The following is an 11,940-nucleotide window of genomic DNA, read 5'->3' as shown; positions in this document are numbered from 1 at the left end:
GAGGTAGAGCAGTTACTGGAGTACTACGAGTATGTGGACTATAGTGCCATGAGTGTGTGTGTATATATTCTGTCTCTGGGTGGAAGGTGTTCAGAGTGGTAAGGTAGATTCACTGGCCCAGGGACTCAGATGCCACCTATCTTGTAGCTTCATGCTCCCTGATTTGTTGCCTTGGCCCACATGGACCAAGATGGTGCACCACTGTACCGTCACAGCCAGTGGGAAGAGAAGTATGGGAAGCCGTGGCATGCCCTGTTCCTCTGAGGTAGCGTTTGCCCACCTGGGCACAATTTACATTGGAAGCTGGGTAATTCTGTGTTTGGGGGGCTGTCCTGTGCATTGTAGGATATTTAGCAGCATCCCTGGGCTCTACCCACTACAGGTTACTAGCATCCTCCAGTTGTGACCATTAAAGATGTCCCAGGCATGGCCAAATGTCCCCTAGGGGCAAAGTCACCCCCCCCCCCCGTTGAGAACCACTTCTTTAAGGGTATTACCCAGAAGTCTCCAACAACACTTCTGCTTAAATCCCACTTGTGGCCAGAGCTTTGTCACTTGACCATCCTAAGGGTACTGGAGTCTTGGAAATGTCTGCTAGCCAGGTGCCCAGCTAAATGTTAAGCTAAAAAGAAGGCAAGAAGCTAGCAGATTCTCCCGCAAATTCTGTAGCTGATCGAGTAGGTGGCCCTGTTCTTTTTATGTTCCAGGCTAAGTTTTAGTCATTAATCATTTTAATTCACTTGCATGAAAATACTGGTGGTAGGGAACACTAGGCACAAAAAAGTGACAAGCCCTTTAGAAAAAGGATGGGCTTTTGTTACCCTAGAAAGCTGACCAGGGTGAGTGAGAAACTGCATTCTGAAATGGAGGCTGGAGAAGATTGAATTTTCGTCTGTGTTTCAGTGCCATCTTGTGGACATTTATAAATCCTACCATTCGTCACTCTCATCTGGCATTTTCTTTGATTTATTTTAGACACTAATTTCAAATTAAAAATAACCCTTATATGGGTTTTAGGAAGACTTTAAAAAGGTCCTTGCAGCCCTGGCTGGGTGGCCCAGTTGATGGAGTGTCTCCCCTGCACCAATAGGTTGCAGATTTGATTCCTGGTCGGGGTGCATACAGGAGGCAACCAATCAATCTCTCTCCTTCTCTCCCTCTCCCTCTCCTTCTCCGTCTCCCTCTCTCATCACTAAAAACATATCCTGGAGTGAGGATTTTAAAAAAGAAAAGGTCCTTGCAGATAAGGAACTCTTTAAAGCAGGGTTTCTCACCCTCAGCACTATTGACATTTGGGGACAGATCATTCTTCGTTGTGGAAGCTGCCCTGTGCATTGTAGGATGTTCAGCAAAATGGCCGAATCTCCCCTTGGCATGGAGGCAAAATTACTCCCAGTTGAGAACCATTTCTTTTAACAAAGCACCTAAAAATTCCACGCTCTATTAAGACCATATGCTAACAATGATCTCATATCAGCGTGTCCTGGGGGTGGACAGGTGTGTTCGGGAGAGCTAGGAGAAAACGAGGCTCCAGCTGCAGCATGACATGCCCTCTTTTTTATACTCTGGAGAAGTCCCAGCAGCTGGAGATCAGATTGAGATATGCCAGAAGACCCGGCGAGAGGTTGTACAGCTTCTTGAAACCCCACGGCAAGGCAAGGAAATCTTCAGACACCGTTCCCTAAAGCAGGAAGTAGCACAGAATAATCCCAGACTGTGATACTGAGTGCCCAAAAGCCCCGTGGAGATGTACAGGTGTGGCTGATCCTGCCAGGTGGGCCTTTTAGAGCCCTCCGGGAGCCCTCTGCCACCTGAGTGTTGTAGAGAAGCGCTGGTTGGGAGCCCGTTCCCTGGCCTCGGTGATGTCGGTAGTGCTAACACTCCTGAGATTTTACTTTGAAACTGGGTAAAGGAAAGGTAAGTTTCCTAGGAGCATGCCCTCTCAGGCAGGGCTTTGGGTCGCTCGTTTCCCTTCCGTTTCACCTTCCTGGCAAACTCCTGTCCCGCCACCCAGACGCTCTTTCAGTGGACGACCTCACCTCCTACTGAAAAATTGAAGATGACCAGTTGCAGAATTTATCACTTCAAAATGTGTTGCCATCTGAACTCCGTAATGACCGTGCGTCTTGTTTTAGAAGAAGAGGGCTCTTGGCTTCTGCCTGGGCCAATCCATTCTTGTGTTCTTGGCATCCAAACCCACGCCCTCACACGCACCTTGCCCAATTACACACCTCTGTCTTACATCAGCACATGTCTTCTCCCCAGCCCCTTTTGCGTCTGCATCAATCTCGTCCAGGCTCTGATCTTGGCAATCGGTTTGGTCGACTTTTCATCTCCTGCACCTTACTCTTCTATTCTTCAACTTCTCTTTGTGGTCCTACTGCTGTAGAAAACGACCTACTTTGATTCCCTCGCCTTCTACAGCCACCTCCCCGAGGCTCTCTGCTGGCTTCTTCCTAGCTATTATCTGGCATTATTTGGCCTCTCTGCAATGTTTGATACTATTGGCCATGCCCTCTTTCTTTGCAATTACCCCACTTTCCCTCCCCAAGTTGCAAAAGTAACATGTGCTCTCTGCACAGAACAGATCACAAGAAGAAATACACAAATCTCAGAAACCAGGCACTTAAGCACAAAAGGAAACAAGACACAGTCCCATTACTGTAAAATACCGGCTCTTCATCTTTAGAGTATGTCCTTCCAGGTTTGTGTTATACTAATACATTTCAACACATACATGCCACTCTCTTGCTTATATACACACATATAAAACCAAAATGGGTTCTTGTTATAGATCCTTTTGTAACCGTTCCTCCAAACGCTGACTCAACAACGGAATTTAGTGTGCAGGATGTTTATTAAGGAATGACCTCGGGGCCAACACCTATGAAAGGGAAATGAAAGAAGCAGGACTGGGTAGACAGGATTTCTCAACTGCTGGCATATTGACCTAGATGGGTAATGCTTTACGGTGGGGCTGCTAATTGTGGACGTTTAGCAGCATCCCTGTCCTCTACCCTCTGGATGTCAGTAGCACCCACACACCACTCTCCTTCCCCAAGTTGTGACAACCAGAACTGTTTCCACATTGCCAAGTATGCGGCTGGGGGAGGGGGGCTGCAAAATCACCCCCAGTTGAGAAGCACTGGGCTAGAGAGAAGAGTTGAACTTGGATGTGGCCTAACAACAGCCTCTGTGGAACCCGCAGGCATCTCAGGAGCTAAAATGGCCTTTCTCAGTTGTCCAAGTTAGACTGAGATGTCAGGGCCTTTGTTCTCTCATAGGCAGCAGTCACTGGACAGGAGCCCCGGGAAGGGGGCATGGTGTTGGGTGAGGTGGCTTTCTGAGGCTGAAGCAAGTCCTTCAATGAAGGGGCATCTGAGCTATGCCCAGTGTTCATGACGTGTGTTACTCCACAATTGTCCATTTCCTTCTCAGCATCTTCTGTTCCATGGTAAAACTCCTGAGAACTGGGGCTATGCCTTATTTGGTTCTGTGTCTTTGAAACATAGCATACCACCTGGGAATGAACACTTGCTTAATGGCCCAATGAAATTAAATGGGATGATACTTGTGGTTCTTTGGATATTTGCAAACTTAAATACTCTAATGAGAGGCTTCATGATGCATTTTCTTGAACCACGGGAGACTCCAAAAAGATTAATCTGTATTTATGTTATTATATTAATTCATGAGTACTTTTTTTGGAAGTAACAAGTCAGTATCAGCAGATAAACAGTACTGACCTAATCGTTAACAGTATTTTGAATCTTCAGTAGATGAGATTCTTTACCGGTAACTTATAAAGATGAGTGAGGAATGGCGTGGGATGGAGCCAACTAATTTATGAAATATTACTCAGACTTCAAGTAATGAAAATTTCTGCCTAAATAGATGGAATTATAACACACCACATCTCTGCACAGCTCCACAAAGTGGTACCCATTTCCATCCAGCAGAGGGCACAGCTATACAGAGTTATTGCTGGAGAAACACTTTCAAAAGCAAATAGGAAGTGAATTCATCTCACAGCCATAGGCTGCAGTGACATATCATCACATGGAAATGAGTGTAACTACACATCTGAAGTTCCATAATGTGTTGTTTGGAGACTGCATTTCCAACTCGATTCTTTCACGTTGTTTTTTATGTTAATCTCTAAGTATTACCATACGATTTCACTCTTATGTGGAATGTAATGAACAAACTGAACTAACAAGCAAAATAGAGACAGACTCATAGATGGAGAGCAGGATGACAGCTGTCTGGGGGTGGTTGGGTGGCTGGGTAGAGGGACTGAGCAAATAGGAGAGAGGAAAAAACCTCATGGACACCAACAACAGTGTGATTTCCAAGGGGGAGAAGGTCTAGGGAGGTGGAGGAGGGCAAAGAGGGTACCTGGTGATGGAAGGAGACTTGACTTGGGGTGGTGAACACACAATACAGTGTACAGATGATGTGCTGTAGAACCGTGCGCCTGAGACCTGTATAATTTTGTTAACCAGTGTCACCCCAATATATTCAATGAAAAGGAAAAGAATAACACTGTTAATTTCAACTGACTAAAATTATTTGAGCCCAATAATGTGTAAGGGTGTTTTGGAGCATCATTTCACATATGGTATGTTTTCTGTTTTCACAAGATATTTTAAAAGTTATGATACAGAAGCAGACCTATATATATGGTACAGTGTGTCCCTCACAGTTAAAAAATCAGGTGAATAGTGCCCCCCCACCAATATTTTCAGATTTTGCTTGGCATGATGAGATCATGTGATGAAATGGACAACGGTTTGTTTTAGGGGATGAAACATTTGCCTTTGTCCCTTACTGGTTGTGACGCCTTGGTCAGGGAACCACTTCTCAGAGCTTCTCTGTGTTCTTCTGTTAGTAGAGGAATGCTAATGCCCACCGGGCCCCCTTCACAGGTGGGCAAGGAGTGTTCCCAGTATAAGAGCCGTGCATGTTGCCCATGAGGTGCATGGGGTCGTCGGGGCCACGGTACAGGACTAACTGAAGCAGTGTCACGAAGTGTCCGCCAGATGGTGTAAGTACCTAGTTTTCTCTCAGTGAAGAATTTGAATGAATCCCCAGGATCTTGGGCAATGCAGAGCAGTGGGAGAACAGATCTCCAGGGATTAGATTACTGCTAATCTTAGGAGGAGGGCTTTGATTAGTGTTTTGACCTTATTTTTACCACAGTCTTGTAAAGCTGGTCACTCTTCAGGTACGTTTCTTACTCTACCTTAGGTACATTTGTAATTCAGAACTACAAAAGCACATAATAGCTATATATGTATAGATGTTTATTTATTACACTAGTTCTTATGGATAATTAGTGAAGTTGGAAGCAATTTAGGAACATGGCAGCCATCAAAACGAAAATTGTGACTATTATGGAGGTACATGGAAAGATAAGTCTGGTGGATAGTAAATAAAATAAAAGCAGAATGAATTAAATATTGTGTTAGTAACTATGTCAAAATGGAAAGCACATGTGGCTGGAAAAGAAACGCAAGGAAGATGGAACTGTAATAACCCTGACAGAACTTGGAATCTCTGTCTCTCTGTATCTCTTTCTCTCTCTGTCTCTCCTTCCATTGCTGTAATGGTGACACTTCGTAGAACACGACACTTCTAAAGAGATTTTCATGCTTTGCTCGAAATACAGTAATGCCTAATGTATCCAGCATGTTACGGAGGATGTGGCATATTTAAATGACTTATTTAAATCATTTAAATAAGAATGGGTTTTTTGTTAAAAACTGTTAACTGGTTAAGAATTAAGATATCATTTCCCCCCATGATCTTCACTCACTTAAACACAAAAACAACTGCAAAACGATGTTGGCTATAGATCTAAAGCATATTGCATACTTTTCTGCCCCCTCCAACAGTTTCCTGGGTGTATCTTACTCTTGGCTTTCTCAGTTTTGTCACCATGACTCAATCTCTCCCCATTAGAATACAATGTTGCCCTTACATGCAGTCCAACTATAGGGTTATTTGCCTCTACAAGGCATGATCAGATATCTGAGTTTTGATTCCTTGATTCTTGTTTTGTCAGGCTTTCTATCTTGTTGCTGTTGTTTGGTCTTTTTCTCTCTTGCTGTCTCTCAGGTGCCATTTCGTGGTTGCCAGTGTCTCAGGCTTTGGCAGCCTTATTTTTGTAAACCTCCTAACAAATGTGCTGCTTCTAACATGCCTTGTTAGAAACTCACACAGTTCAGTTTACGAGAATTACGTGCAGGGAGCTCTAAAGGGCTTACCACTTTATGTAAGGTTTTGGACAGTGGGGAAATGGCCATATCTATTTTGGATGCTCAGAAGTGTTCAGACTTATTTCCTAGCTCTTGACTGTTTCCTGGATACTTGAGGTCTCAGGGAAATGACCTATGCACGAGGGGCATGCTGCTGCACGGAAAATAAAATGCTCACTCTCAGAAACAAAGCATAATGGTAGTCAATCCAGTCGACCCCAACCAATCGATGGAAACTGAAAGCCAGAGTCAAGTAATCAACAGTCATCAAAAAACCCACGCTCACATCTGCACCATTCTTTTTCCTTGTCACTTCATCCTTTCCATTCATAGGCTTTATCCTGGTCTAAATTTCTCTCTAGTTTAGAAGGAGCAATGGAACAAGGAAAAGCAGAAATTAGAGAATAATCATTTGTGATGCAAGAATCATTTACCTCTGACAACCAAGAAATAGCACGTATTTTGAACACAAAAGCATATTTTAAACATAAACCAGGTTACTAGATGCAATGGAGACTCAAAAGAAGTAAGCATTTGTGCTCTCTGCCCTCATCTGTTTTAAATGAAAGAGTTAACTGCAGGATATAGTGGACCGTTTGTATAAGTAAAACAGAATTAAATGTAATTAAATTACACATAACTCTTTGGGAATCTAGGTGTTAGATAAATTCAGATATTGCTGCTACCCAGAGTCAGTGCTATTTTGAGTTCTGGTGTCTAAAGTAAGGCTCCAATGTAATGGTAGCCATTACGGAAGTATAGACTCTTTTGAAGAGCATTTCTACCATAGCTTATTGAGCTCCATCCAACTCTTGAAAGGTATTTATAAACTTACAGGGCTGGGGAAAGGTTTTTATACTTCCCAGCCTTCTTCTTACTCCAAAAAAGCCCCAACAAAATGGGCAAAAACCACAAAACAGAATAAGCAAACCCACCCCTTAATCTTCAGAGTAGTGATTGAAAGATAACTTGTAACGGGACATAATTTTTGGTTTCTTTTGTTTAATTCTGAAGAACCTTGCAGATTCCATGGATCAGTATGTGAGAAATGACCTACATTTAGATGCGTGTTTGAGAAATGACCGTCTTCTAAGAATCAATGCAAATTGCTAGACAAGTTTTTGTCCAGTGTGATTAGAAATGGTCATCGGTATTGGAGAAATGATCAGAACGCACACACTGTTTTATTGCTTATGTGCAGGTGTAGATTGCCCAGGGAAGGAAAAGAAGTATACTTGGAGTGAACAGCAGGGTTATGTTCATATTAGACAAGATTCCCTGGTCTTTGTGACAGAAAGCTCGCTGAGAAAAATGGTTATCATTTCCATAGTTTGAAGACTATCTTAACGAAAACCTATAAGGCCCTATTGTCATCTGAATAAATCACATATTAGAAACTGATGCATCTACTGAGTTCTAGATTATTCATGATAGTAGAGACAAGGTTAACTTTTAGAAAAAACCACTCAGTCAAACATATTGGAATAATAAAAAGAATGTTTAGAGCCTCAAAACCATTCTAAACCAGATTTTATCCAATAACTAAAATTTGTTTTTACGATGTTGTAAAAATTATGAAATAACAAATATCCTTTCCAAGTTTTTTTGCTCATTTTCTATTGCAAATAATGATGGGAGGCTAGATGGCCCAAAGGTTAGGAACTAGAGAATACTTCCCTTCTGGCTATAGAATGCTATGGATGTCTACAAATTTGATGATCAGTAGCTCAATGGATGTTGAGAATAGTGTACATAGTCAGTTTATTAAGTAACCATTTGGTTTTCTATTAAGCTAAAGAAATATAATCAATTTAATATGCATAATTGATAAGGTTAGTTTAATTGTTTATAGCAGTGGTTCTTAGCTTTGGATTCATGCGGGCAACACATGGAGAGCTTTAAAAATCCCTAAACACTGGCCACATCCTAGACCAATTAAATGAGAATCTCCTGGGGCTGGGACTCATATCAGTATTTTTAAAGCTCCCTGGGACGTTATAATACACAGCTGAGTCTGGGAAACACTGCTTCATAGAATGTTCCTGCGTACTCTTAGTTAAGTTTAAGTACATTAGAGACTCTTTTTCTTAAAACAATCTTTGACAGTCTGTTTCTTTAACAGTCTTTAGGGACTACTTCTGTTCTCTTTCTTTTGCTTTAAACAAAAGCAAATCATTTGAAAAGAATCATCTTATTTATTTTCTTTTATTCCTCCTTTCTTTCTTTTTTTGGGGGGTGGTGGTGGAGGAGGCTCTTGTTTTTTCTGCCATATTGATTAATATGCCATAATATATGGCATCAAGTCATGCTAGGTTTGAATACAGGTTGGACTCTTTACTAGTTATCATTGATCGGCAACTTATTTAATCTCTAAACTAGCCCACTCCCATCTATAGCAGGGATTCTCAATGGGAGGTAATTTTACTCCCTAGAAGGCATTGGGCAATGTTGGAGACATTTTTGATTGTCACCACTTGGGGTTTGCTTTTGACATTTAGTGGGTAGAGGCCAGTGGTGTTGCTAAACATCCTACAGTGTACAGGAGGTCCTCCACAGCACAGGTATCTGGCTCCAAATGTCACTCGTGCTGGGGTTAAGGAACCTTGATGAACAGAGTGAGGCTCTGGAGTATGACAGTACGTGTTCATATTCTTGTTCCTCTACTTTCTAGCTGTGTAATCTTGAGCAACTTTTACTATTCCAGCGTGAACCCACCTGAAAATGTGACTATTGTCAGCACTCACCTTGGAGTTGATAATGATGTTTAAGTGGGTTAAGGCATGTGGAGCCTTAACAAAGTGCCAGGTAGCTATTTATCACCAGAATATGTCTCCTGTTCTGGAGCATTTATAGCCTGTTGTCAGGGTCCTTGAGATCACATGTTTGACCACACTCTCAACAATCCCAGTGTTCATGACTTGGTGGTAGGAAGGTGATAAGGGTTGAAGGGTAGAGCTATCTTTGAATATACACCTGCTTTGGATAACAAGCAGAAATTCAGAGGCAGTCCTACACACACTGTTAATTTCCTTCCCCAACCTTTCATGTTCCTCTCCCAGTTTACAACTAGAGCTGGACACCTGTGTTGAAGTGGACTGTTCAAATAAATAAACTTGGACTGGCTCAAATAAAAAGTCAAGAACATTCTTGTAAGTGCTGCTTCTAAGGGAAGAGGGCTTATTAGCAATCAACATGGTTTATTCATAAACTTTATATTTATTATTAACAAGGGACATATGGCTACAGGAATGTGAAACTCAGGAAAGAGTTCCATGCTGCAAATACATTTGGGAATCATTACAGAAGAAGTCAAAGTTCTGGGAGAGAATAGAAGTGAGAGGAAGGGTGTAGGGAGGAGAGAGAATGGGGCTCAGGATACAGCCCAAGAAATCCTGCTTGGCTAATATTTATTGCAGACCTACTGTGTGCTTGCCAGGCACCTTTCCAATCTGCTCACCTCCTACTCCCTTAGTCCTCATGCCCATGTGCTGTAAGTAAATGAAATAAATCTTTACCGAAGACAATTTTTCCATGTGCCACTTTAGGAAAAAGAAAAAGGCTTTTTTCACAGAGGGTGTGCAAGACACATCACACCTGTCCGAAGCCCTTTTGTCCACTGTACTAATTTTGGGCTGAGGGGAGTATTTTAGTCCCCCCCCACACACACACACCTCTGGGCCCTTTATGTCCAAGCCATTAGGATAGAAAAGAGAATCCAGTTTTAAAGTGAAGCCCGAAGACCACCCCATATTTCACCAACCCTTATAAGTTCTTTATATATTTTGGAGATCAAACCCTTGTCTGAGGTAACATTGGCAAGTATGTTTTCCCATATGGTTGGTTCACTTTTCATCTTGCTGATGTTTTCTTTTGCCGAGCAGAAACTCTTTAGTTTGATGTGCTCCCATTTGTTTCCTCTTTGCTCTAGGAAATATGTTGGTGAAAATGTTGCTACATTGAGTATCTGAGATTTCCCTGCCTATGTTTTCCTCTAGGACTTTTATGGTGTCACGGCTTACATTTAAGTCTTTGATCCATCCTGAGTTTATTCTCGTGTGTGGTGTAAGTTGGTGGTCTAGTTTCATATTTTTGTATGTCCCTGTCCAGTTCTCCCAGCACCATTTGTTGGAGAGGCTCTTTTCACTCCATTTTATGTTTCTTCCCCATATGTCAAATATTAGTTGACCATAGAGACGTGGGTTTATTTCTGGGCTCTCTATGTGCCACTGATTTATATTTCTGTTCTTATGCCAGTACCAGACTGTCGTGATCACCGTGGCTTTGTAGTACAGCTTGATATCAGGCATTGTGAGTCCTCCTACTGTGTTCTTCTTCCTCAAGATTGCTGCAACTATTCGTGGTCTTTTTTGGTTCCCTATAAATTTTAGAAGTAGTTATTCTAGGTGTGTGAAATATGTCGTTGATATTTTAATAGGGATTGTGTTAAATCTATAAATTGCTTTGGGTAGTATGGACATTTTAATGATGTTGATTCTTCCCATCCGTGAACATGGTATATGCTTCCATTTATCAGTATCTTCCTTAATTTCTTTCTTCAGTGTTCTGTAGTTTCCCGAGTACAGGTCTTTTACCTTCTTGGTTAAGTTTATTCCTAAGTACTTTATTTTCCTTGTTGCTATAGCAAATGGGTTTTTTTCTAGTTTCTATTTCTAACATTTTATTGTTGGTGTACAGAAATGCCTTTGATTTCTGAATATTGACTTTGTACCCTGCTATTTTGCCAAATTCACTTATTAGGCAGAGTAGTTTTTTGGTGGAATCTATAAGGCTTTCTATGTACACTATCATGTCATCTGCAAATAATGATAGCTTTACTTCCTCTTTTCCAGTTTGGATGCCTTTTATTTATTTTTCTTCTCTGATTGCTGTAACTTGGACTTCCAAAACTATGTTGAATAAGAGAGGAGAAAGTGGACATCCTTGTCTTGTTCCTGATCTTAGGGGGAATGTTTCAGTTTTTGCCCATTGAATACGATGTTGGCTTCAGGTTTCTCGTATACGGCCTTTATTTATGTCGAGGTATGCTCCCTCAATTCCCATTTTTCTGAGTGTCTTCATCAAAATGGGTGTTTTACTTTATCAAATGCTTTGTCAGCATCTATGGATATGATCATGTGATTTTTTTTTTTTTTGTCTTTCGTTTTGTTTATGTGGTGCATTATGTTTATTGATTTGTGAATATTAAACTATCCTTGCATGCCTGGGATGAATCCCACTTGCTCGTGGTGGACGACCTTTTTAATGTGCTGCTGGATCCGGTTTGTCAATATTTTGTTGAGGATTTTAGCATCGATGTACATCAGCGATATTGGCCTGTAGTTTTCTTCCTTTGTTGTGTCTTGACCTGGTTTTGGAATTGGGGTAGTACTGGCTTCATAGAAAGATTTTGGGAGTCTTCCCTCTTCTTGGATTTTTGGGAGTAGTTTGAGAAGGATAGGAGTTAGTTCTCCCCTGAATGTGTTGTAAAACTTACCTGTAAAGCCATCCAGTCCAAGGCTTTTGTGTGCCGGGAGTTTTTGGATTACTGCTTCAATTTCACACTTGGTTATTGGTCTACTTAGGCTTCCTGTTTCTTCTTGATTCAGTTTTGGAAGATGATATGTTTCCGGACATTTGTCCATTTCATCCAGGTTTCATATCATTCCTATCTCTTTTCACA

At 41.5% G+C, this 11,940-nt stretch overlaps 1 protein-coding gene across 1 annotated transcript in view; it reads left to right on the top strand.

Annotated features, from left to right (window-relative positions):
• The first annotated feature begins 247 nt into the window (after positions 1–247).
• Positions 248–11,940, top strand: part of LOC149990256 (A-kinase anchor protein 4-like) — an 86,844-nt gene continuing 75,151 nt past the window's right edge. Inside the window, exon 1 of the mRNA XM_090265510.1 lies at positions 248–307. Within this exon, the coding sequence (XP_090121636.1) occupies positions 248–307 (60 nt within the window). The remainder of the gene's footprint in view (positions 308–11,940) is intronic.

The sequence above is a fragment of the Furipterus horrens genome, unplaced genomic scaffold, assembly GCF_987537825.1.
Source record: "Furipterus horrens unplaced genomic scaffold, mFurHor1.1.pri manual_scaffold_20, whole genome shotgun sequence".
Classification (NCBI taxonomy): Eukaryota; Metazoa; Chordata; class Mammalia; order Chiroptera; family Furipteridae; genus Furipterus; species Furipterus horrens.
The sequence above is the reverse complement of the archived record's forward strand: the minus strand, read 5'-3'. Positions and strand labels throughout refer to the sequence as shown.